Source organism: Branchiostoma floridae, chromosome 4, assembly GCF_000003815.2.
Source record: "Branchiostoma floridae strain S238N-H82 chromosome 4, Bfl_VNyyK, whole genome shotgun sequence".
Taxonomy (NCBI): domain Eukaryota; kingdom Metazoa; phylum Chordata; class Leptocardii; order Amphioxiformes; family Branchiostomatidae; genus Branchiostoma; species Branchiostoma floridae.
Window position 1 is genome coordinate 30,273,341 of NC_049982.1, and position 27,083 is coordinate 30,300,423.

General features: G+C 39.1%; 2 protein-coding genes and 1 long non-coding RNA gene across 3 annotated transcripts in view; 1 reads left to right on the top strand and 2 right to left on the bottom strand.

The window, feature by feature from the left end:
• The window catches only part of LOC118414804, a 1,072,569-nt gene that overhangs the window by 503,410 nt on the left and 542,076 nt on the right, over positions 1-27,083 (top strand). The window lies entirely within an intron of this gene.
• On the bottom strand, positions 6,444-7,676 carry LOC118414877. The gene is made up of 2 exons (XR_004831033.1): positions 7,595-7,676; positions 6,444-7,223 (listed from the first exon to the last, which is right to left on the bottom strand). It is a non-coding gene; the product is annotated as an uncharacterized LOC118414877 (long non-coding RNA).
• LOC118413757 (AP-5 complex subunit beta-1-like) overlaps positions 8,593-27,083 on the bottom strand; it is a 28,254-nt gene continuing 9,763 nt past the window's right edge. Inside the window, exons 9-27 of the mRNA XM_035817289.1 lie at positions 23,086-23,144; positions 22,775-22,829; positions 22,569-22,622; positions 22,065-22,229; positions 21,690-21,764; positions 21,359-21,505; positions 20,638-20,776; positions 19,327-19,480; positions 18,673-18,762; positions 17,920-18,055; positions 16,924-17,059; positions 16,351-16,457; positions 15,857-15,929; positions 14,002-14,068; positions 13,068-13,135; positions 12,464-12,543; positions 11,296-11,380; positions 9,487-9,601; positions 8,593-8,770 (exon numbers count right to left, since the gene is read on the bottom strand). Of these exons, the coding sequence (XP_035673182.1) occupies positions 8,593-8,770; positions 9,487-9,601; positions 11,296-11,380; positions 12,464-12,543; positions 13,068-13,135; positions 14,002-14,068; positions 15,857-15,929; positions 16,351-16,457; positions 16,924-17,059; positions 17,920-18,055; positions 18,673-18,762; positions 19,327-19,480; positions 20,638-20,776; positions 21,359-21,505; positions 21,690-21,764; positions 22,065-22,229; positions 22,569-22,622; positions 22,775-22,829; positions 23,086-23,144 (1,983 nt within the window). The remainder of the gene's footprint in view (positions 8,771-9,486; positions 9,602-11,295; positions 11,381-12,463; positions 12,544-13,067; positions 13,136-14,001; positions 14,069-15,856; positions 15,930-16,350; positions 16,458-16,923; positions 17,060-17,919; positions 18,056-18,672; positions 18,763-19,326; positions 19,481-20,637; positions 20,777-21,358; positions 21,506-21,689; positions 21,765-22,064; positions 22,230-22,568; positions 22,623-22,774; positions 22,830-23,085; positions 23,145-27,083) is intronic.

The window sequence follows — 27,083 nt, forward strand, 5'->3', positions numbered from 1 at the left end:
CTGACGGGATGGGGAGAACTCTGCCATTTCTTCGGCGGCATCAGGGTCATCCCTCCTCGTAACTTAGAGCTCGCAGACTCGTCGTCCGATCGAATCGCGCCCTAATGTGACATTAAACATCCTATGGCATCAAAATCGTACGACGATCGCACGACCTACTAGTATATGACCGCGCCTAAACGCAGTAGAAAATCTTGAAATGTTGTGTGTGGGGGCGAGAGGAAGAACTTGCTTGGAGGGTAAACCCGTTAACAGCATTGTACACCTCTTCACAAGGGGGGTAAATGTCCTGGGCAAACATCCCAGCCATCTTAGCTGTCGTCGCTACAATGTGTGGGCACAGGAACACGCAGTCATCTCTCCATTTGTTCAGCATACAAGTCAGACAAGGAAGGGCCTCAATTAAGTCCATCGATTGACGAAAACGAGTTTTTCCAAACAGGTTTCTAATTGGGCCTAATGGTTTAAGTGCTGGTGTCTGTGTCAATATTCGGAGAGATGTCGACATGTTGAGGAAATAGCCACAAGTCTGGTGGCATATAGTGGCTTTGTGGTTAGGGGTGTTGGTTCAGAACCTGGAGGTAACGCTAGTTCACCTTGGGGTAACTTATTGTTTGTTTGTTTGTTTGTTTGTTTATTTATTCAGTTTGCACATACAAAATGAGAATAGATACAGAAGAGAATAAAATATAAAACAGGTGCAGGAGGAGGGGAAAACCTTAACGGTTTATGCTGTGCCCTCCTCCTCTATGCTTACACAAGATGTATGATCAATGAAATCATAATTAACAAAGAAAGAACTAGCACATATGCTATGATAATACAAAAAGATGTACGATCAGTGAAATCAATAGATAACAAACATAAGTAAATAACACAATCATATGTAATAATAATACAACAAAAGATGTATGATCAATGAATCAATAAATAACAAGGAGAAGTAACTAACACAGTCATATGTTATAGTAATACAAAAAAAGATGTGTGATCAATGAAATCATATAATAATACCAATATGAATTAAGATAGGATAAGTACTTCTATAAGGGGCTAGGGTAGTTTATTAGATGTGTTTTTAGGGCACTTTTAAATGTAAGGAGGGAGGAAGTGTTTTTGATATTTGTAGGAAGACTGTTCCAGATTGTGGCACATCTATATTTTACGGTGGACTGCGCTAATGATGTTCGAAAGAGAGGGATATGGAGTAGATTTCTTTGCCTGGTATGATAATTGTGTACATGTGAATCAGGATTTAGGAAATATATCCGTGGTTATTAAAGCATGGTTTGCAGCGATATCAAGTCGACAGACGGTGGTTTCAAATTGCAATGTTTTTGAAGCATTGTAATTTGAAACCACGGTCTGTCGGCTTGATATCCTTGAATACCCTGATGTCCAATACAACGGATATAGGTTACCCCGCGGATAAAGGTGAATACGTCACTGATTCTGAATCCCTGGCAGGTCCAGATGTGGTAAGATCCCTTGAGAAAGGTACTTTCAACTATATTTCTTCATCGACTCAGGTGAAAATGAGTACCTAGATTTGGTTAGAGACGTCCCGGATAGGACGTTAAATGGAGGTCCCGTGTTTGAGGAGAGCCACACATCGAGTACGTTAAAGAGCCCACCACACTTATGAAAAAATATAAGGTGTCCTTTAAAGTGGATCGAATAAATCTATCCACATTTGTAGCCTTTACCGCAGAATACCAGAACTTGGTGTGTTTCGCATATTAGGATCAGAGTCCGCCGTATGGATCAAAATTGCCTCCTAGCAGTTCAAGACATTATTGCCGAAGAAATCACTTATTGCTGCAAGAATAACATAAACCGCTAGGAGGTATCAATGACATGTGGCGAGTGCTCACATGCCCGATTGACTATTTTATAAAAAAAACCCTCATAATTTGAGTTTACAGACTTGTCTATGACAAATCAAACAAACTAAAGCAAAACAAACACAAAAAGATTTTATAACCGATCTTTAATTAATGCGATTTCAAGTAGACGTTATCATTTTTGCACGCTTTCATAATGGTGCTATAGCAGAACATTCATCTTAAGGCCACGTTGATTTGATTAGATGGATAACTTCATATCCCTAAATTCATTGTTCTTAAAAAGAACGGATAAAGGTTTAATACCCTGCGGATATAGGTAAACAAGCGTTATATTCTATATACTTCATATTTCGTTCGTTGGTATACGTAGTTTATTTGGATCCATTGTTCACGCGCGTGCGTACGTGTACACGCGTTCGTGCACACAACAAATCACACCGGCGCACTCATGTATACACATCCGTGCTCACATGATAATGATCTATTTTGTAAAACATCGCAGACATTTAGGCTGAATTGTGCAACACAATACAAGCATTGTGTAATACATGCGCACACACATGCGAACAAACAAACACACACACGTAATATAAGTGCATGTCATATACACACACAGTCAGACAACAACAGTTACCCATGAAACGCAGTAATAACAGACGCCGAGTTTGTGCGTTATGTTTTGATATAAAACTCACGCTTTTTAACAATTCATAATGTTGTAGAAATTCGAGGGGCGAGTAAGAACAGAAAGAAAGAAACAACACCCCGACTCCCGGGATTCGAACCCGGGCAGCCGGATCACAAATCCAACGTGCTAACCACAACACCAAAAGCTCAAGAGCTGTTGGCGTGGTCAGTTTGGCAGCGCTAGAACCCCACTGTTACACTACTCCCCCTTTTCTTTTCAAGATTCGTCCTCGAATCTCCGAGATCGACATCCCTGTGTGGCACATACTAGCCTGTTACTCACAGGGCCGGCGTGGGAACCATTGAAACACGAGGGGCGAGTAAGAACAGAAAGAAACTAGAGTTCAACGAACCCATCTCTTCGCCAAATCAATAATCATGTCTTTATTTAAGACTTTAAGGTCTTGTTCATGTATTACTAAATAGCAAATGACTGCATGAACTATGTTCCTCACAAACACACAGATATTACCAAAAGCCAGACTGTGACCTGACAGATGACCTGGTAGCATCCCTGGTCAATCAGAATTTCATGCTTGTCAAAGACTTTGTCCCCAGTGTAAGGGCGTCCAGCTCCAGCAAAACATCTGTATAACAGCTGTGTCCATAGATATAGGTCAAAATGAGATATATAGAGCACAGTTTATTTCTGTTAATAAGTTTTGCTGCAGTACCTTAGGAAGCCGATAGGGGGGCCACTATCATATATATTATCTTCGTTTTCCTGACCCCTACCCGCCTACCAAATATTATCAGGATTTTTTCAAGGCTTCTCGAGTTATGCATTCCACAAACAAACGGACGCACACACTCGGCCCGCTACCGTCCTAACGGAAAATGCTACGTCAACTATTTTCGAACACAACCTTCCTTTTCGCAACCGCTACTTAGATACTAAATATCATGAAAATCCATACACAGCTTCTTGAGTTATATGCTGTTGGAATGGATTTATGAACTTTCCTCATTAATTATGCAAATTAGCTACTGATTTGCATAATTAGTATTACATTGTATAAGTCATCACTCATTCTATCTACATACTGAAAATCCTGATGATCCGTTTACACGTTCTCGAGTTATCCTCGTCCAAAGTTTGAACGGAAATCAGTGTCTGCAGTTCCCAAAAAGCCACTAGGGGGTCCAAACTCACAGCAGTTACTCTCTGTTCCAAGGGCTATCTACCACTCAAAAATCATGACCACAGCATGTCCAGAACACGAAGTGTCAAAATTAAAAGTTTTGCTGCAGTACCTTAGGCAGCCACTAGGGTGCCCATTATCGAACTTGACCTTCGTTTTCCTAACCCCCATCCACCTAACAAATATAATCAGGATCCATTCAAGGGTTCTCGAGTTATCTTGCATACAGACAAACGCACTTACATACAAATCCCGCTACAGCACCGTAGGTAAGAGCCAGGTAAACCATTTTCGCACTTGACCTTCCTCTCCAAAACCGCTACACACCTACCAAGTTTCGTGAAAATCGCCCAGCTAGATTTTGAATTATGCTGCCCAAAACAAACCGCAAAAAACATACCAAGCTCGCTGCAGTACCGTAGGAAAACGCCAGGTAAACCGTTTTCAAACTTGGCATTCCTTTTGACAACCGCTACACACCTACCAAAAATTACAAAGTTCCATCCAGAATTTCTCAAGTTATATGCTGTTGACCTACATACAGACCCAAGTCAGCAATCTCATACTCTTCTTGGCGAAGAGAACAACACCCCGACTCCCGGGATTCGAACCCGCGCCGAACCAGGGCAGCCGGATCACAAATCCAACGTGCTAACCACAACACCAAAAGCTCAAGAGCTGTTGGCGTGGTCAGTTTGGCAGCGCTAGAACCCCACTGTTACACTGTTCAAGAATGGTACGAGGGGTGATCAATAAGTTTTCGGCCTCACCAAGAAATAATAAGCACAACTCAAATTTTATGGCACAACTTCATAGTATAGAGGTTTTTATCAATATCCTTCAAATTTCAGATCAATGCAGTCATTACTTTACAGGCATTCGCTTTTTGCAAATCAGAAGGGAAGTGGCGAGAAAAAAATGGTGTGAATTGTAATCAGACATGTGTGTGTCGAGTTCCCCGTGCCGTAAATTAACAAAAGGCATTGTCAAAATGTTTGATAATGATTCTCTTCCTATTTCAAGCAAAAAGAATTGAGTGTCTGACTTCCAGCAGCGCAAGTTGACCTGCCACATCAGGTCAGGTCAATTGTCCACGTTTTTGTCCTTCTCCCTTACCTAACATTACTGGGTGTCGCCTGCAAAGTAATGATCACAATAATTTGAATTTTGGTACATATTTTCATAAGACTTTATACTTGACATCTATGCTTCAAAATCTGAGCTGTGCTTATTATTTCTCGGTAAAACCGAGGACTTATTGATAACCCCGCGTACATGTATAAAGTCTTATATAAATGTGTACCAAAATTCAAATTATTGTGGTTATTACGTTGCAGGTGACACCCAGTACCTTTATGTAAGGGATAACAAAAAAAAGTGGAAAATTGAGCTGCGACCTGAGGTGTGCGGGTCAAACTGTCTGATCACACTTCACCCTTCTTTTTCTCGCCACCTACCTTCTAATTCAGAAAAAACGAATGCCTGGAAAGTAATGACTGCAATGATTTGTAATTTGGAGGATATTGATAAAAGGCTTCATACTATGAAGTTGTGCCTCAAAATCTGAGTTGTGCTTGTTATTTCTAGGTGAGGCCGAGAACTTATTGATCACCCCTCGTATATTGGTCTATTTTCAACAAGGGACAAAAAATTCAAACGCCGCTATGTCAACGTCGGTAGCGGTAACGTTCTTGACTCAGACTGTTATTCAAATAACATACTTCCTAGCTTAATGGCTTTTAAGTTAGGAAAGAAAAGAAATAACAATTTGCCACTGCATGAGAGAACAACCAGAGAGTACAATACACTTCATTTTGATCACATTACATAACTTTGCTTTATTCATTTTGATCATTGAAAACAAAAGATATGTATACTTACTTCCAAAGAGATTGGACAATACTGATTCAGTTTTGGCAAAAGGTGTTTAGCTATACTTAGTCAAATAGAAATATAAGTAGCTGCAATTTTGGTGTATATGTCAGCATGGAAGAAATAGATTGGCAATGTCCGGCATTACATACATAAAGCTAGGGGCACAACCCGCCGTACTTGCAAGTGCGTGCTGTCTACGTGCCAAAACGTGGGCAATCTTTTGGTATCCGTAAGTGGTAAGTACCGTCTCCGTACGAACACGTGGCGATTCCCACGGATTTGGGAGCACGCAGACACGCCGTAGAAATTTAAGTGCATGCAGAACTTTCTCTGCGTTCGGGCTGCGGATTCGCCCTCCGTACGTGCCAGTACGGGCGACGCACCTGCCATGTACAGACCGAACGTTTTCAGGAATACGTATACGTGGCGGACGTGGCCTCCACAAAAAACGTACGGACAAATTGCACGTACGGCGGGTTGTGCCCCAGGCTTAAGGTATACAGTACGGTTTCGTATGCTTAAAACATCAATGCATCCATCTCAAAAATTAGGCTATCTAGTTTTAGACTTCAGTTAGCATTGTCATAGCTTTTGTCTAATGAAGATGGGCACTTTTATCTTGCTGAACAAAAAGTGGCACGAACTGAAGTGAATTTGCATAGTTTTTTTGACTGGCACTGTGAACTTTTTGCAAAATTAAAAAACTGCACAACAAGGCAAAAATTGTTGAATATTTCACTGAATATATTGAAGATGTTAGATACAATAATACAGTTCCCACTTTTATCATTTCATGATAAATATTTGCAAAATACTGATTGCTTCACTTTTAACAAATCAACTTATTATAATATGGAGATAATATAATCTTTTACCAAATTTTGTGTAAGGCTACATTTTTTCTTTTGGGGCTGTCAAATGCTTTCTACAATACAAGAAAAATTTAAGGAAAAATTGTCCTTTGAACATAGAATATTACCTAAAATTATAAAATTCACATGTCACATTAAGTCATACATAGTATCATATAATGTGAAACATAACATTTCAAAGAAATTAAACATTCTGAAATTTCAATTCGAGTTTTTTTCACATAGTTGATTGGCTGACTATACCCTTTTCACGCAGCGGACATGATAGATCAAAACTGTGTCCAATGTGGCAAACAAAAGACTATCCATCACAATAAGCAGTTGAACCAATTATAGCATGGCAATTATGAAATTGACCAATAAGAGAATGACTGCATGTCTGTCAAATATTTGTATTATCATGTTTTATTTTGTATCAGTCTCTAAATTGTTACATCTTTCAGTCCATAACACAAATTATGATATTCATAATTTCATCATATATTGTGAAAATTCGTGTAGTTGGGGGAAAACTAGAAAAGTAAATGGGAACAAATTTGAGAAATAAGTTTTGTCTGTTTGCCTCATTGACCTAGCTTTTTATCTATTATGGCCGCGGCGTGAGAAAGGTGTATGATGATGATGATGATCTATATGTTAGGCACCAGACTTCTCCAGACCATGTAAATAACTGTTTACAAGTGGAAGGATCCTCCAGTTGTCTGTTGCCATGGTAACAACAGCTGCGGAGTCCGTTGGTTTCACCTTCATGAGAAGATGCGTGCGTGGGGGGAGGACAATCCCTACCAGGTGTTCCACATCTGAAAAAAAGTGATAAATTTAAAGTTAGAGTGACCAGTCAAACCAGTTTAGCTCAAATAAACTCAATGAACAGTTTAGTTACTCTTCGTAACAATGAAGACAGATGATATGTATAGTATTTACAGGTTCATTGTACTGGGGAAATTCTCCTAGTTTTTATCCACATGCAAAATGAACAGTGGACAATGGTGTAATGTCCCATCCTAAGGACTGCAACAATTTGCAGATTGCACAGTAACAGTAACATACAAAAAATCTAAAATATTCTGTATACCCAATCAAACCTATGATTTTGCTGAGTTGCAATATGTTTTCCCACTAGAAAAAAACACAACAAACAACATTATTATATATACATATAATATCCTACCTTCTTGTTTGACAAGAAATGGTCCCAGCTCTCTTTCCAGCATGCAGTCCACAGCTTCTGCCTCCACAGTCAGACAGCAGACTGACTCTACACAACCGTTGTCTGGGCTAGGCTTGTGGCTAGACAGATTGAAAATGAAGACAGATTTTTGTGCATGTTTTGTTTAATATCAAAACATAATAAGTATAAGGGCACACTGCCAAGTACCAACAGTTATTTTTGAATGATTTTTGTCATAATTTCAGGTGCCATATTTGCAATTTTAAAATTATTAATCTTGGTCCATGACACATGATATGTCCATCAAGTGAGATTCTTATACTCAATAATGATCCATCACACCTCACCTAGTCCAAATAATGATCCATCACATAATATGAAATAAAGAAACAAATATGCTAACTCTTGGAATAAGATTTGCATGGATGCATCAGATTCTGTAAAATGATCCCCGCTAGGGGTGGGTACCGGTACAGAAAATTCAGGTCCAGGTCCGGTTCAGGTCCAAAGGATTAGGTCCAGGTCTGGACCTGAACCTGGACCTGATGCAGTATGACTCATACCAATGGTCCATTTTACTACAAAGAAATCTGTTTGGTGAAGTATTAGACTCACACTGGCGCTTTAAAATTATACAACGCTAACTGCACCGGTACGATTGGCTGTAAAACTTGGTAGAAATTATTATAAACTCTACTCTACTTCACTCTTGTTATTTTCTTCCATCTACAAGCGCAAAAACGTGTGAATGCCTGATAAAATAATCTGTTAATTTTGTAATCGGTCCAACATTCGGTCCACCTAATTTTTTCAGGTCCGGTTTTTCTGGACCGGTCCAATACGAAAAACAGGTTTTGTACCGGTACGCTGTACCGATACCCAGCCCTAATCCCCGCCATTGGGAAAATTCACCTGAAATCCTTGTAAGAATAGTACAATGTATATCATTGGATAATAAATTCACATGCCACATGCATAACAGACATAGCAGCTGTGACTTACCTGTCTTCAGCTGTCTGCTGCTGCTGCAAGTGGATGTGCTCCCACAGCTGCTGAAACAGCTGCAGTTTCTGGGCACCTGGAACAGCCAGGGGCAGGAACAGGTCTCGGAATGACAGCTGCAGGACTGGCAGGTGCGCCGCACACGTCTTGCCGTCTTCAGTGCTGAAGTCACAGCTGTATCAGGTGCAAAACATGACGACATAAAACTTAGCACAGTCATGCTTTTGATACGATGACAACATTGCAAATTTGCAAAATGTTGCACAATAACAGAAACCTTGAGGATTCTGTATGATTTTAACTTGTTGCATAGTAAGGAACTACTAATTTTGTCAATTTTCCCTGAAGGTTTTTCTTGCTTGGTTCAACTTAAATCTCTGAGCTGTCTTCAGGATATACAAGGCCCAATTCTTATCAGCATTGACCATGATGGTAAAATCTGAATAACATGTTAGCCCTATAGTTTTGGCTATAGTATACTGTAAATGCAGAAATGTTCGCGGTGGATTAATGTTCGCGGTTTTCGCGGCGGCCGCTTCACCGCGAATTTAAAACCACTGCGAACATTTTTCTATAACAACGTACAGTAAGAGACTGCAGTGTATGGTGCTACAGCGAAATTAAAACCACCGCGAAAAGTCCATTTTCCAGCTACCGCGAAATTAAATCCCCACGAAGTTAAATGCATTTACAGTAACTGTTACAGTTCTATATGGGAATGACAGTTTTTGCCACTTCTTCAAATTCATACCTCCACTTCGAGTCAAGGCTACTGTATGATAATTTGTTGCCCAATTTGTTATTTTATCTCTCATCATGTTTGTTCACCATTTCTGGAGGGAAAAAAATTCTTGTTTCTTTTTTTTTTCAAAATGAAGCAAAAACAGTACCTGATGGTAAACTGTGTAGGTACTGGCTCCAGTGGTTGAAATGACAACGTAATGGTTTTGCAGTCTTTTTCGGGCTTCATAGAGTCCTCTCTACTAATACAGGAAACATACGTATCTGTAGCAGAGAAAAGAATAGGGCTGGTTTACATTTTTCATTTAGTATTAGTAATGACTGTCTATGACCGACATGCAAGCTGAATACAAATGTATTACTATTCCTACTAAGGCCACGTTGCTTTGATTATATGGATGACATCTGCGCTTGCGCTGCGCTCGTTTTCGACCACACAACAAATTGTGCAAAGCAGATGTAAAATGAGCACAAATATTCCGTAGATTGAAAAAAAAGTATCAGAAAACAGATAAATAATGCCATAGAATGCCAAAATGAATCTAAAGTCAAAGAATAAGATGTGAAAGGACAGAAAGAAAAAAATCTATTGTTGGTTGGGGGAGGTACCAGTACAGAAATTCAGGTCCTGTTCTGGTCCAGAGGAAACTTGAGAACTGGCAATACTCAAAACAATGGTAATTGGTCAATTTTGCTACAAAGGAATCTGTTTGGTGGATTATTGGACTCCCACTGCATTTTGAAATCCCATCTCCATGTAATAAAGGCTAAAACAAAGAAAAAAAACTGTCGCTGTACCTTTGACTGTAGAACTTCTGACTTGGTGCAATTGACTATAAACTCTACTTGACTTCGCTCTTGTTGTCTTCTTGGCCCCCTGGTTAGACCCCAAATGGCTGCCGACATATTAGTGTTTCCATTTTTTGTAATTGGCGAAACCTGTTCCTCTGGGGTTTTTTTCAGGTCTGTTTTTTTTCGGATTGGTCCAAGAAGAAAAGAATGTCATGCACCCGTATGATGTACTGGTCCCTACACCTAACTGTTGGTATACCATACTATGTGTGTTTAGTTCTATGTTCAACCTTACTGGCCACTTTGATTTCATACTGAAGGCAACTTTTTTTTTTGGCCAAACTTTTTTTTATTCGCTCGCTCACATCAGTTTTGGAGTTCCTGGAGGATGTCATCCATAAAATCAAATCAACATGGCCTAACTGCGAAAAAGAGACAAATTCAGAGCTGAAGTAACTAGCAGGTCAGAAACGCCACCTAGTGTTACATGTGAAAACTGCATGTTCTTTGACATCGTTTGCCAAAGACACTAGTCTAGTAGTTGTAGTAAAGCCATATGGTGTATTACAGCACCATTGGGTTTACACAATTATTATGTACATGAAATCCCAACATATAGTGTACATAGTGCCATACAATTCACCTCTTATCAATAGATAACAACGGTTACAACGGTAACAACAACATGAAATGAAAAGCATGAACAAGAAAATGGTTATTCATAAATTAAAGGCAACCTAAGCAATATCACATAATGTTAAGAGTGGAAATATTCTGAATAAGGCAGTCTGTATAATATTGACATCTAATGCACTATTTTAGCACATTGACATCATTATTTCATAAATTGAGCCATTAAAAACAGCGCGAGAATGAGTTGCTCAAGGATTCCAGATCAAGTCCTTATTTTTTGGGGGTACAATAATAAGGAATATCCTCGTGCAACTTGTCTCTGGGCTGTTTTTAACCGCTCAAAGTATCAAATTATGATGTAAATGTGAGAATACAGTGCAGTAGATGTCAATATCATGCAGATTGCCTTATTCAGAATATTTCCACTTTGACGCTGTAATATTGCTTAGGTTGCAAATCTTAGGTTGCAAATCTTAGGTTGTAATCTCAAACAAATAGACAAATAAACAGAAAGTATCAAGAAAAGCACAAACCTTTCACTTGTGCATACTTGTTGTTTGTCTGTACATGCAGTACCAAGGCATACAGCCTGCTGTAGTCTGGGTCTGCATCTGTGTCCTAAATAAAAAAAACAAAAACAAATAAACAAACAATGCATAAATTGTACCATGTCTACTGTGCAACACATTTTTGAGTCTTTTATGAATTGTGCGGCACTATTTTCTTTAAAGTACAGTCAAACCTGTATTAGGGGCCGCCTCTACAGAGGGGCCACCTGTCCATAGTGACCACCTTTTGTCGGTCCCTTGTGTATTTTATCTACAAGTTACCACCTCTATACAGAGGCCACCTGTCTATAGTGGCCAAATTTGTCCGGTCCCTTGAGTGGCCGCTATAGACAGGTTTGACTGTATTTGGTTTTTACTAAATTTCAAGGACTTCCTTGAGAGCTTTACAATTCTTGAGTATGTCTACCAATAGCTTTGTAACATACATTAATGATCTTGTTGTATTTTGTGAAAGAGAGACAATTAGCCAGAGGAGAAGTGGCTGGCAGGTCAGAAGTGCCACCTAGTGTTAACTGTGAAAACTGCACATAAGACATTTCATCATTACATGTATAAAGTACACACCTCAAGCATGTTAAAGACTCCACTACCCTTATGGAATTGGGTGTGAGTGAACTAAACCCAAGAGCAGGGTTGTAGCCAGCCTGAAATCATTTTCAGTCCCCTTGATTTTGAATGGGAATCCTTTCAAGCACCGAAGGTATGGTGTGACATTGCGCGTCATTTCTAGGGGGGGCTCGGTCCCAGAAAATGTTTAAATCAAGACCCTCTGAAACACTATTTCCTGCATTTTGAAGTGCAAATTTTGCTTATAGACTAATCTGTTCAATAGCATCTGTTTTGGTGAAGAAGAACACATTTCAGTTTTTTTTAATATCTTTACATATCAATTTTTGTCTGTTCCAGGGGACGGAATGGGGAAAACGTTTTTCAGTCCCCAGCTGCAAAATTCCTTCAAAGGACTGAAGGACAGGTGCTGGCTACAACCCTGCCCAAGAGTGTAATACTACATGCTTGTATGTAGTCTATGCTTACACAGATTGTAAAAACTGTACAAAACTGGTGCGTTATGCTTAAAGGCGGTTTGGCGGCTATGCAGAACAAACAGTGTCCTGTTTGAAAGGTTACTCACAAAGTGAAGGTAGTACTTGATATGGATGGCAGGCTGGTATGTGGAGGCCTGTATTCTCTCAAGGTATGTTGACAGCAAGTCTGTGGTAGGAATAAGAAAATATAGATATTAGATACTGAAGAGATATATTAAGCAAAATCCTTCAGAAAGTTTATTTTCTATGACTGGTTGAAATATTATTCTTCTTCAACGATTATGGGTCAGCAATTTTGTCATGTTCCACCTTTTTTTTTCTTACAGTTAAATCTCATGCATCTAACTTAAAGTATTGACTCTTCCAGTTGATTGTGGGGACACTGAAAGAAAAGTTGTGGATGTCAGTCAAAACGTCAGGAAGAAATCTCCGTATATGCACCAGTTGTGATCTCTAAGCATATTTAAATGTAAGACAGTTGAACCCCCATGGTTGGACACTTCTTGGCTAGTTTTTGATACTGTCTTATTTGACCCGTAAATCTGCTTGGATATCAAATCAGTTGTAGAGATTAATTCGTCTTTACATATTGTCTACCTGTATGTCTAACATACATCAATAGCTCGTGGCAAAGGAACACAAACTGGTTTATATGACTAATTGAATATTTGTAAAATCTTAAAAGCAAACCTTTTTCATGAATGTTTAAATCCTCTGGGCCCTCTGACTTTGACTCAGCTGAAGGATCATCTGGCACTCTGTATTGAAAGAATACAGAATCTGACTGTCAAAAATTGATGTAACAATAAATCTATAATTACCATTAGTAAAATGGTTATGTTATCATTTATTATTTCATTATTTATTCAAATTGCAACAAGGGCAATACAATGTGGACACATAGGCAGCATGCTGATATCGTGACCACATACATACATATACAATACAAATCATAACGCTACACAACAATGGCATAATCAAGAACTAACAACATATCTAACATGTTCATCTAAAATCAGTCTACAATCTTATTTACAATATACAATTCAAGTCATAATTGCTTCATATCACAAAAATAGTTTGTTCACAAGTTCGGAGATCAGAGGTCATCTGAAGGAAAGGCTATATACAAACAATGTTGGAACTTCCACGGGCGACATCGCATATCTAAATAGCTAAAATGGTTATGTTCCGGTTTGTGTGTATGTGTGTGTTAATGTGTGTGCGTGTGTGTTTGTGTCTGTGCATGTGTGTCTGAAAACAGCAAAACTAGAGAAGCTGTATATATGATATTTGGCAGGTGAGTGTTGTCAAAACAAATTGGACTTCCATTATGGGCCTCCTAGCAGCTTTCTATGCTAGTGCTACTGTAGAACATACATTTTTCATATCTTTTGATATAACATTACGTCTTTGAAGCCGGTTATAAAACAGGTAACATATAACATGTAACGTCAAAATGTGGGATTTAGCTAGGGTGAACCCAGTCTGGACAGAGCTACATGGAAGTGTGGTGTGAAGACTACCCGACTGCTGCCTACCCGTCTCAGGGAACCCAGTAACAGTAGAGAGTCAAATACTGGAGACTACTGCTACTACTTTACTGGCAGGTGTCAGTACCTACCTGGTAAGTTTGAGCAGAGGTTGAGTGATTTGTACAACAGGTGCTGCAGGTGGGAAGGTGCTGCCACCTGCAGGCAAAAACAGGTGCGCATTTTGATGCGGTTGCATACTTTAATCCGAAAAAAAAACACGGAAATAAGAATCACAGGTTCTAAAGTATTATATTCAGCTGTCCAATACGCGACAATCCAATCTCGTTGGGAGGTCTCGCGAGACTGTAATCTGGCCGCGCGCACGCGTGATTTGACAGTCGGACGGTAACAGCCTTTAGCAGCCCAGCGGCTAACAATGGCTTCTCCCAGCATCGACTCGATCGAGTCAACAGTATTTCCCTGATGATGTGAATTTCGATCGCGACGCGTTGATCTGAAAAAGAACAGCGAATGCCAAACGTTATACATTTGCAGACACACCCACTCATCACGTATGAAGTTAACCAATAAAAAGTTGCCCACAAAGCCGCCGAAACCATGCTAGATTTCTACCCAGAAGGACCCTACGTCGATATGTTCACGTTTTTGTGGAGTTTCATCCGGCGAAAACTGAAATCATAGACATAGTCGGAAAAGTGACCCCGTCTTGATCAAAACGAACACGGAAACACGCCCCCCTCCCCAACTCACGTACGTGTAAACTCCCAAAGTCGATATGTTGCCATCGACTAATTTACGGTCAAAATCGCCGAAAGTCTTACGAGTTTGGATCTACAAGGATCCAATGATGGTACTTGTACGCTTTTGTGGGATATTTTTACGGCTTGAGCCAAACTTATCCGAGTAACTACAAGTAAGGCGACGCGCCTATATGCACGTTTTTCTCACGACAAGCAAGCATAAACCGCCCGTCAAAAATTGTGAAAATGACCAGAAATTTGCAAATTTACAGCACGATATCGAGTCCATAGGTTCACAACAATATTATCTGCTCATGGCATGCCGATTTACCGGCGGATGTTTCCAAATAAAAGCACAACGAATCTCTGAAGTTGACTCGATCGAGTCGATGCTGGGAGAAGCCATTGTTAGCCGCTGGGCTGCTAAAGGGGGCACACACCAGTTTATTTGGGGGTTCAAATGGAGGCGGCACACCCTCAAGTCTAGCGACCATCTCTTCCAGGGAATTATCCTGAAGGAAAATAACTGTATATGGGGTGAGAGGATATACCTTCAGCTACAAGACCAACTGAGTTTCGATCCTTCAACTTCTCTAATTTTGAAAAATTATAGGGAAAAAACATTATTTTCATGTCAAAAATGATGCACAAAATCGGGCATTTTCGCATTGGATAAAACAGATGAAGAAGATTTTTCCGGCAAGTACGACTGATACTGCCAGAAAGAGGAAAATCTAAAGACTAATCCAGCCAATTATAAAGAAAATTCTAGTACTACAGTTTTTTCAATCATCCACGGCGCGCGGCATTGCAACTTTGCTTGACACAGCGCTTCAGAGCTAAATCTAGGTCACGGGCCTCTTTACATTCAGGCGTAGGGATATCGCGGAAGCAACGCGCGGACCAAAACACAATTTGCACCAAAAGCACACCATTTCCTACGCTTTTCAGCCATGTAACCGTTTAATGTCATTTCGCAGGAAATAATGAGAAATGTCAACTCAAACTTGGGCCCTCGGAAGCCTTTCGTCACTTTTTGGTCGCGGACTACCACGGACCCCGGTCGCGGAAGAACTGGGGTGTGCACCGTTAAGGCTGTTACCGTCCGACTGTCAAATCACGCGCGCGCGCGGCCAGATTACAGTCTCGCGAGACCTCCCAACGAGATTGGATTGTCGCGTATTATAATAGTGGTAAAGATTTGGTGTGCAATACCTGTAGTAGACAAGGATGAATGCATTACCTGTGACCAGTTTGGTAAGACTGGTGGCAGTATGGGCTCTGTTGTCAGCTGACACAGCCAGGAGACTGGATAACTGGATGACAGGATTTAAAAAAAAAACACATACTTGTCAGTACTATCAATTATTTCTAGACAAATTATAGAGTGAATAAACAAACAGTTTTTCTGACCACTTTTAGAAAACAATCAAACCTGACCACCATCTCTAAACTACATTGTGTGTTATCTTACATTCTATTGACAAACTTAAAATTGCCAACAACATGCATATGTACAGTGTACTAGACAGAACTTGACAAAACATGCCACCAAAAGCTCAAATTTTAGATCTAGAGGTGATAAGTGAAAAGAACTTTTAATTGCTGGAACTGTACTATTTCCTTTTTAAACAATTGTTAATGTCTAAAGTGCACAAACAGATTGTAACAACTGTTTGTGTGTTGAGTTTCTTTACATTGGTTTTGACTTGAACATTGGGCTATGTCAGCTCTCACCTTATCAAAGGACAGGTTGGTTAGAAGGGTGTAATAGAGCCGTGCCTGGTCCCGGACATCAAGGTCATCGTACAAGGTCAACATGGCGTACAGAACATCTCCCATCTCTGTCAGAAAACAGAAGACAATTCAAAAGGCATAACAGAACTACTGGTAGGAAGCATTTGCAAGTAAATAAATAATGTTTATTTTCACATGTTCTAGCCTAACAAACTTCTGCTCTGTTTCTTCTTACTCAAACACATTCATGTAATTATACTATATTACATAATTATATAGTAACCAGCCCCTCCAGCTCTGTCCTGTCTGCTACACCTCCAGTTACCATAGTGACAGCTGGCTAGTCCAGGTTATTGACCTTATCTCTTCTGAATAGATGAGGAGGAAAGAAAAAAGACAGAGTTTAGAGCAAATATATTTTACCTGGAGGTAAAGATAAATATGCAATGTAGTCAATTTTTTTTCACTAAAACTAGTGTGGCTTTCTTCAACATCTCAGGGTTGAAGTATCTTATCTACACTCATTCAATAGTTTACAAATTATAAATTTGATGGACCAAAATTAATAATGACCTTTGAAATACTGTGTACTGGGGTGGTTCCTCATGACGGCTGCACACACAGACAGGAGGGCGTGGCCACGGTGCCAGCTCCCCTCCTCACACAGGGGCGTGGTCTGGAGCAGGGTCAGGAGGTACAGCACTGTGGGCTGGGGAGGGGGGGCGGTAACAGTTATATAATAATTCACACAGGGGCGTGGTCTGGAGCAGGGTCAGGAGGTACAGCACTGTGGGCTGGGGAGGGGGGCGGCAACAGTTATATAACAATTCACACAGGGGCGTGGTCTGGAGCAGGGTCAGGAGGTACAGCACTGTGGGCTGGGGAGGGGGGCGGCAACAGTTATATAACAATTCACACAGGGGCGTGGTCTGGAGCAAGGTCAGGAGGTACAGCACTGTGGGCTGGGAGGGGGGCGGCAACCGTTGCAGAACAATTTACAAAATTGGACAAAATCTGAAACAAAATCAGCCCTCAAATTAAGCATAGTTAACCATACAGAATTCACGCTCCTTTACTGTAACTTAATAGCATTTTGCGATTTAATCCCTAAAACCTTAAAGATTAGAATCCTGATAGGTACTTTGGTTTTAAGCTAACTTTAAGCTTACTCATTATCCAAGTCTTCTCCAAACGTTTGTATGGTTTGTATTTCGTATTGTATGACCAAAAAAATCTACATAGCTTTCATAATATTAATGATTAACATTGTATTCAATCATTTCTTAATTACCCCATATCTTGGGGAAATTTCTGTATATTATTCTGTATATATATTTTTCATCAAAATATGCCCAGGAACAAAAACAATTCGAATGATCTCATAGTCCCACCCACCTCTGTCAAATAATAGAAATGCAAAATGAAAACCCAAAAGTGGATCCGAAATATTCGACAGAAATGCAGAGACTCTGTAATTGGTCAAACTGCTAATTGTGATGGACAGACAAAATCGGTCTATTCTTCTATAGCTCCTCTATCGTCAATAAATTGACTCTCCTCTTCTTTTACCTTTGGGTCTATCTGTGTCATGGAAGCAGCCTTCTCCAGAATCATCATGTAATGTTCCAGGTCTGCTATCACATCCTTAGGGGAGGACTTCACTGTGTGGGTGGTAAGGGCACCCAGGATCTCAACTGGCATGGGGCTGGAAAAAAGTTGTAAATAAAAGAAAGTTGTTATCCATACACACATGATAGAAATATCATACACAAGGTGTTTTTAATGGGACTACATGCAATTACTAGTATCGATGAAGGTTAGACACCCAGGTAATAAGGTATGCCAAAAACAGTTACTCTAGACACTGGATATGATTTATTTGGAAATCATATTCAGTAGCTTGAGTAAATGTTTTTTGGCGTATGCTGTATAGATTCATCACACATTGATAGACTTTTTTGTGTGTATGACCTGTATAGAATACAATATCATGTATTCAATAATTATTGTAGTGTTCAAGCAGATCATTTCCAGACATATCATGCAAAGTTTCAAGTCTTGCACTTAACAAGAAATACAGGTGGGACATATCATAACGGGAAATAAAGATGAGCATTCTCACTTCGTATGCTGGTATTTTGATAGATTCATGCCATTTGCCTTTAATGCCCACTACCTAATTGCTAAGGCCACTGACTAGCCCCTTGCACTTTGTTCACTTTTTCAGGTACATTAGAGCTGAATAAAGGAGTGCCAAAGCTTAAAGGCAATGTATTTCAACAGGAAAAATAGAATAAAAAGAATAAAGAGAATGCACTCTACCTGTCTGGAGTGAGCTCTTCCACGCTGTCCAGTAGGTCAATGGTATGTGCCACAAACTTGGGGTGGAACAGTACCACATCTAGTAGTAGTCTGGGGGGTATGGTACAGAAATCATTATCATGATAGAAAAAATCAAGGAGACTCCACTAACATTGAACATGTAATCATAATGTTAACTTCTATTTTAAATCACTGTGAGACAGTAACTGACTAAGAGTGATGCAGAATACACTGTCATATTTTTTTTATGTAATGCCCTTCGACAAATAGATTTTTAGAACTACAATTTCAATTTCAATGTCTGAATCTGGATTTGGATTTTTCAACAGAGGCATTATTATGCAACAAACACGAATTATCCTATGGAAACCAGTGACATACAAGGAGATACTCATGATGTATTGTAGAATACAAACCAATTTAGTTTATCTGTATGAAACCTTATCATCAGGGTATGGTAAAATATGATATGTTATGGTACAGCACAGTATGTACGTAACTATACAGTATGACAGGATATAGACAGGTATACTTGAAATCTTGCCATGAAGTTGAAAAAAAAATGTCAGCAAGTGCAAAATATAGTAACAAAAAATTGGACATCTAACAAGTGTTTTAAATAGTCTCTCATACAGCCTCCTAAACGAAACTTACCGTTGTATTTCAGCAGCCAGTGCTGGACTATGGTGCTGTCTGTAGTACTGAAACAGAGCCTGGAACAAGGCTTGTGCAGGCTGGCCCCCCACCCCCTGTTGTACTGACTTCTGCACACATACTAGGCTGTCAATCAACAACTGGAGGGAGGAGTCTGTGGAGAAAGAAACATACCTGGCTGTCAATCAACAACTGGAGGGAGGAGTCTGTGGAGAAAGAAACATATCTGGCTGTCAATCAATACCTGGAGGGAGGAGTCTGTGGAAAAGAGACATACATGGCTGTCAATCAACACCTGGAGGGAGGGGTCTGTGAGGAAAAGAAACATACCAGGCTGTCAATCAACGCCTGGAGGGAGGAGTCTGTGGAGAAAGAAACATATCTGGCTGTCAATCAACAACTGGAGGGAGGAGTCTGTGAGGAAGCAAACAACAAGGCTGTCAATCAACACCTGGAGGGAGGAGTCTGTGAGGAAGCAAACAACAAGGCTGTCAATCAATACATAGAGGAAGGAGACAGTGAGGAAAGAATATACCTCACTGTCAATCAATACCTAGTGGGAGGAGCTTGGAGAATTGCAACTGTCAATCAACACCTGGAGGGAGGAGTCTGTGGGGACACAAAACTGGCTGTAGATTACATTTTGTTTGGTGGAGTCTGGTGAAATATAACAGCCTTTTTTGTTTCTTCAGTTCAGGTTTCATTTTTCTTTGAAGCAAGTACAAGTATTCAACAAGTTTTCAAAGAAATGTCAACCTTTTGGTGAATTTTGTCTTTCTTTATCTAGCAACAAGAACAGCAGTGTGGTCCAAGGACATATACAATGTAAGGATATGATCTTATATACCACATGGTGTTGTTCAAAATCCCTGAGATGCTCCAACATAGTTCCCTTGGGAAAGGCACTTAAATCTAGTTAGTGAAATCTCCTAGATAGAAGTTAAATGTAGGACCTGTGTTTGAGGAGAGCCACACCTCCAGCATGTAAAGGAATCTACCACACTTATCAAAAAGGGTAGGGGTCCTTCCCAGTTAGTGGTTCAAATAGATATGCCAAAAATAGTTACTCAAGCAACTGGATATGGTTGACACTGACGAAGGAAAGTAGATTCTTTCCGAAACGTCTGACCGTTTCAAAACCATATCCAGTTGCTTGAGTAACTATTTTTGGCGTATCTTATTACCTGGATGTCTAACCTACATCGACGTGTTCAAATAGATATGTCTGGATATGCAGAAACATATCCATAATCCAAAGCAAACAATAAATAAACAAACAGAAATGTGAGCCATATGAAACATTACCAATACCTGGAGGTGTGTTGGTGGCATAGTACAGACTGATGGCCCTGAGTTTGGTCACCATCTCTGTCATGTGGTCAAATATCTGAGGAAACAGCTGAGTGACCAGTGGACCCTGTAGTCTGGCTGGGATGACCTCAAATGATGTCTACAAAACAAGTATAAAAACGTTTATTGATAATGATAAATAACATCACGAAAAAAATTGAAGCCTTAGTATTGCTACAGTCACAATTAGAAAAGGGGACCTGCCAAGCAGTTCACGGGCTGTTTTTTTCCACTTTTGGATGTGACCCTACATGGCTTCATCTGGGGATGCCCCTATAACGCTAACAAGCTATATTCAGGCATGGTCAAGCCCCTTTCTTTTTCAACTTTAATTGAAAATGACTTGTTACTGCTGAATGCATATGACATTTTGTGATATACTCTGATTCTAAAAGATTGACAAGTGAATTGACCATTAGATATCAAGGATACATAAAGTAATGGGCATTTATGTAAGATGTATTAAGAAACATTGGAGCTAATAAGCATGGAACACATTTGCACTCAGCATTTGCATCGGGAAACAGTATGATAGCAATGCACACTGCTTTGCACGCTGCTACTAGTGGACTAGAGCACTGTTGCAGTGATGGCACCAAAGCTGTGTGGCCCACTGCTGGCTACAGAAATGAAGATGGGCACAGCCTATGCACCATCTGGTGTAGGAAAAATGCAAACTGACCTGTTTGTCAGTGGTATAGTGTAGTACCCAGTGCCAGCACAGTAACCTCTGTAGTACAGGCACACACGGGTGGTTGGCGAACGTCAGCAGTCGTCTCAACAACAGGTCCTCATCTACATCACTCAGCAGGTCTGCTCCAAACTGACTCTGATGGCAATATAATTATCAGTTTTATACAATGAGATAAATAATATTTGAGTACAATATAACATACAATTTGAAAGGACAGTTAACGCAGTTTTCATGAAAATAAAGATTTACATGAAAAACCTCTGTCTGTGACAGTCTATATAGTATAAGAGAACTCAGAAAGTTTTTTTGCTTTACAAACCTTTAATTGTAGGACTGTGTGCAACAATCCAATGTCAGTTGTAGCCACATGGTTCAGAAACTGGGACTTGAAAGTCTGAAACAATAAAAAAACAATAATAAATCAAAGATTAAATATCTATGATATATCTAGAGTTTTTGTAAATATTAATGCCATTGCTTTATTTGATCAACACAATGTCATATTAAAATCTCTCAACTTGAACTTTGACAGTAAACTTCCTTAAAAATTTAAACATTTGATTAAGAAGCTGGAAGTCACTAGTGAACAGCATTACTGCCCCTACGGCCACATGAGCTACGGGACGAATCTCAATCTCTTAAGAAGCAAAAGCACTTTAAGCTGTTATTTCAAATAAGTTTCTATTGAACTTACAGAAGCTGACAGATCAGGAGACATGTCCACACAACTGATGAGCTGTCTCAGCACAAATGCCTTTCCTGCAGAAGTCAGTAGGGGGAGATGCTCCACTACCACTGAGATCACACTCTTCAGTTCCTTGCTCTCCAAACCTTTGGTATCAGCACTTGATTCTCTTTCCTTAAAAGTTTTTAAAAATTGATATGATGATATACCAATAATGTTAAACTGAAATGTTTCCTTTTTGCATTTGCAGAAAAAAGGGAGAATGCTAGTTTAGTACACATTTATCTGTGGATTAACCTATATTTCTTGAAAACTGGGTATTTAGTGGAAGAATTGTGATTCTAAGCAACCCTTTGCTGACTTGATATCCCTAAATGTTATAATTATAAAAAAATGACGGGTATATAGTAGGCCATTCCAAGGATAAAGGTGAACTTGAATCAATTGTAGGAAAAAAAAAGGTGTAAAATGAAAACTTTCAATAATAACTATGTTCAAGGGAACTTAGCTCACCATTTGTAGCAATGGGAATGTACTGCTGTCCACCTTTTCTGGTAGACATATTGGCTGGAAGGTGGTGAAAACATTGAATTAATCCTAAAAACACAGGGGCAAATGCCATGAACATTAAGAAAAGTGTGTATACCGGTATTTACAAGCAATATGATGTTTCAAAAGCACAACTTTGAAATTATCTTAAAAAACATTTTTTTTTTTACCTTAAATGGTTCTACTCTCCCTGCCAAGAGTTCTGATAATTGAGTCTTTTCTGTCCTGAAAGAGGAAAACATATCAAGAATGTAAGCATAACGACAGACCGGTACCTATGCAGCTATGTTGGCTGTCAATCAAAATTAGTGCTTCAACCAACGAGAGAGTGGCCAACGTTTTGCATTTCTATGTTTTAGTTTTGCACCTCTATAGAAGTGGGCAGGGCCATGGAATCAGTCTATTGTTTGTTTTGGACATACATATTAGAGACTATGTGTAACACATGATATAACACACAAATCACTGTTTCAAAACTTACACTTCTGTCTCCTGTAGAATACTCTGCATAGCATTTTTCAAAACTGTCACAAACAGCATCTGAATAAGAAAAAGCAGAATGATTATCAATAGAAATAAGAATTTCTTCATTAACATTTAGACAAAAATGAATTCTGTTTCTTTGTTCATTTATAAGAAGCTCCATCTTAAGATTGGAATTCCGTTTTTCCCATTTTGAAATGTGCTAATATTTTCAATATAAAAGCACTTGGTGCAAAGTCTTTACATATGATTGACAAGTATGATGTACAGTTGTGAAATATGATAATAACTTTCATGAATATTCATTTTGAAAATTTTCTTCCTTCAGGAATTCCTGCAGGAATTCCTGCAGGAAGCGTTTTTCCTGCAGGAATGCTGCAGGCATTCCTGCAGAAATTCCTGCAAGAGAAAGGTAAATTCCTGCAGGAAGAATGTTTCCTGCAGGAATGGCCTTGACAATGACAGGAAGCATTCTTTATGCATTTAATTTTGTTTTGAAACTGTTAAACAATGCATTAGATTTCATTGGATGTTTCAGACTTGACTTTAACTATGTATATAAAACAGATATATAATGGAGGCATTTTTTATTGTTTTGTTTTCCTAGTTTTATTGACTGTTGCTGGAGATGCCTGGCATTAGAAATAACTGACCTATGAATGAACTTCACTTCAAGAAAATGCATTTCCTTCAGTGGCTACTCATATTTTTCAGAAGTACAGAAGCTTGGGCATGGTTACTTCTTTCATTTTTTTCTTTAATTCTTTAACATCACCACTTAGGGTTTATTAGTATCTAAGCCAATTTGATTGTACATGTAGGTGCAAGTCAGGAACATAAACATAAAATTCATAAATTTCATGACAGGCCTAAGCTTCCCTTAAAAGTATAAATTCAATTATTGTAAATTGCACATGTACTGTAAGGGTAGGGTGCCCTAATAGGATAATCATTGGAGTCCATAAGAAAAGTACTGTACAATGAAAGTACAGTACTTTTAGTTACATGTTGTGTAAAAACCTTTATCCTATTATCAGTGCCAACCTGATGAAATTATTTTCGGAACTTCCAGTAACTATTTACTGAATTCTAAACTGTAGTAAATCAAATGATACATTCAGTTGGTGGAAAAGTAGATGACATGAACCGCCTTGTTTGCCATGCTGATAGCTGGTGTTTGGGTTATAGAAACCAACCACTGGCGGCTTTATCTCATGATGTACCCCTCAGGGTAAAACATTGATCCTTTATTAGCATATAGCCAGGTGGCATTCACCAGTCATATTTTATGTTAGTTATGACACTGTAACACAATATTAGAAGTGTCCCGAGCCGGGTGCGTGGACACCTAGAAATTCATTAAACACTGGTGCTAAATGAATCTTATTTATTAGGTTTTTGATACCTACTGGAGAGCTGTGTTTAATGAAGTTCTAAGTGCCCAATAGAAAATAATAATCAACCGTCACCAGATCAGATCAGATCACAGAACATTGATCAATCAGAACAACACCCTGTCCTCATCTGGAACTCTTTACATGCTCTAAAATCCTTGAGATTGGGACAAAGGCCTTTTTATCACAAGAGTGTGATATTATCACCTCCCCTCCCCTTTCTCACCTATCTTTAGAGAAGTCATTATATAATCTCCTTTGCACCTACATGAAGGTGTTTAAAGCCAGCAACAACAATGCGTGTATTGATTTATAATGACAGGTAATTAGAGACTGAAGTGAATGGTAGCTGCCTTATTCAGTGCCTCCACTGGTGTATAGAACAGGTCAGTATTTAACACTGCATAGAAGACTAAAGTTTACCCAAAGAGGTTTAACTACCTTGTAGATCACCAAGGAGTTTAGAATTCTCTGATCTCACTGACCTAACCTAGGTTTTACAGCAACCTTGGAATAGATATAATTTTTTACTATTTGCCTTTCAATTGGTAATCTTTTACTCTTGTCTTGGCTACCTTAGGTCTCTTGTTTAAGCAAGGGGCTTTTATCTTGGTTTCAGACAAAAAGCTCCTGATGATGGGTTTGAAGGCTGATACTGATAGCCAGAATAAAGCTACCATTCCAGAATGGCTATCAGTATCACATCAAAATATATACCACAGGCCTTCTACTCTTCAAAATCAACCAGGAAAGTTTGCCAACACGGAGGGTATTGATATGTAAAATTTGGGGTCCTGGAGTATCTTGCAAATACAAGCAATTTTTGTACTATAGAGCCAGGCGTTGAAAAGCAGAAAGGCCCACAAAATAACAACAAACTTTTTGATAACCAAACTTATTGATAACCTGGGCTTTATCTGGTCCAAAGAACCATTATCTTTTTGACTATTAATAAACTTGAAGCCCGCTATGAAGCTGTTTACCAGTATGATTCATTATAAGCCAGAAGGCCGACATAACCGCATTCCTCTGGAACAAAGAATTTGCCAATACTGTAACTTGAATAAGATAGAGGATGAGTGTCACTTTATTGTTTACTGTACTTTATACAACAACAAAAGAAACGTCCTCTTTGAAAATATACAAGATATGTTCCCTATTTCCAATACTTGAATACCACGGAAAAAAATTCATATTTCTCATGCAATTAGATCAACCATACATTATTGATTCCATCTGTACTTATATTTATAACTGTTTTAAGAGGTGAGAAGAAGTTGAACTTGTAAATACTGGAATGTATTAGTATTTGTAGAGGTGACAAGATACCTTTTTTTTAATCAAAATTGTACATTATCACTAGCGCTACAATCTGTACTTAGCTTGTTTGAGCACAAATGTACAATCAAGGTCATTGATTCATTATATAGAAACAACAGGCAAAAGTTTGTTCCAGAGATTATTTGTAGTTTCCAAATCCTATTACATGGGCCTGTATATAAGGCACTCACTTTCCTCTTTTTGGTAATTATGCACATTGTTATGCAGGTTCAAAGAAGGTCAGTTATTGTTAAGGCATGCTTCCCAATTAGCAAGTTGAATTAGCAAGTCCCACAGGGACTGTCCCAAAGCACTGGATGGAAAGATTCAGAACAGCTCCCTGAGATCAAGGAGGTTGCTTCTTGCTGAGATATTTCTATACTGAACTGCTTTTGAGCCAGATTAGAACTAGAAGAACTTCAAAATTGCAGAAACCTGAAAATTCACTTCTGGGATAGATTACAGGATTCGAATGGTTAAACCAGATCGGCAAATTAAGGAGTAATAAAAGCTCCTTGATCTCACCAACTTGATCTGGCCCTCTTTCAACCTCCTTGATCTGGCTCAACACTTTTGTTTTGAACTGCCAACTAATGGAAATCTTAGAATTCAGAAAAATGGTAAATTAGGTAGTGCTCTGCATTGCACTTTAGCCAACCTCTCACTTTACATAATATAATATAATATTATATACCATTGAAGCTTGGATCCAGGTTACATCCAGGTATGTGACGTCATACTTTGTGGCGTCACCCAGGAAAATAAAAGTTTTTAGATAATAATCTTATATTTAGGCCATGTTTCTGAATCAAAAATTTTTTTGAAACAGGATGTGTTTGAAGGCACTTGAAAGGCCATGAAAGAATGTAGCTTCTTACGGTTGCATAAGATAGTATTGTCAGCCTGCAAGATCCGCTTGGAGATTCTGATCATGATAGACAAAGAAGCACAGTGCAAATGACACAGTAGGGTTCGGAGGACACCAACTGACTAGTCTAATTAGTCTGTTCTGTCAACTTTTAGCTTGAGTGGTAAATGTGTTGGGTTCATGAGCTGGCGGGCCCAGGTTAAAATCCTGGGAGCCAGGCACAAATTTTTCTCTTGTGTTTCAGAAGTGTAAGGTTGTGAAGGACGTTGCACTTCTGTGAGGGCCTGCATGCCTTTTTCCGTTAAGTGTTACAAGCCATTTTAATTTACCGTTAATCGTTACCGACCCACTCTAATTCACCGTTAAGCGTTATCGGTATATTCTTCGTGAAGCGTATTGGTCGTTTTAATTCCA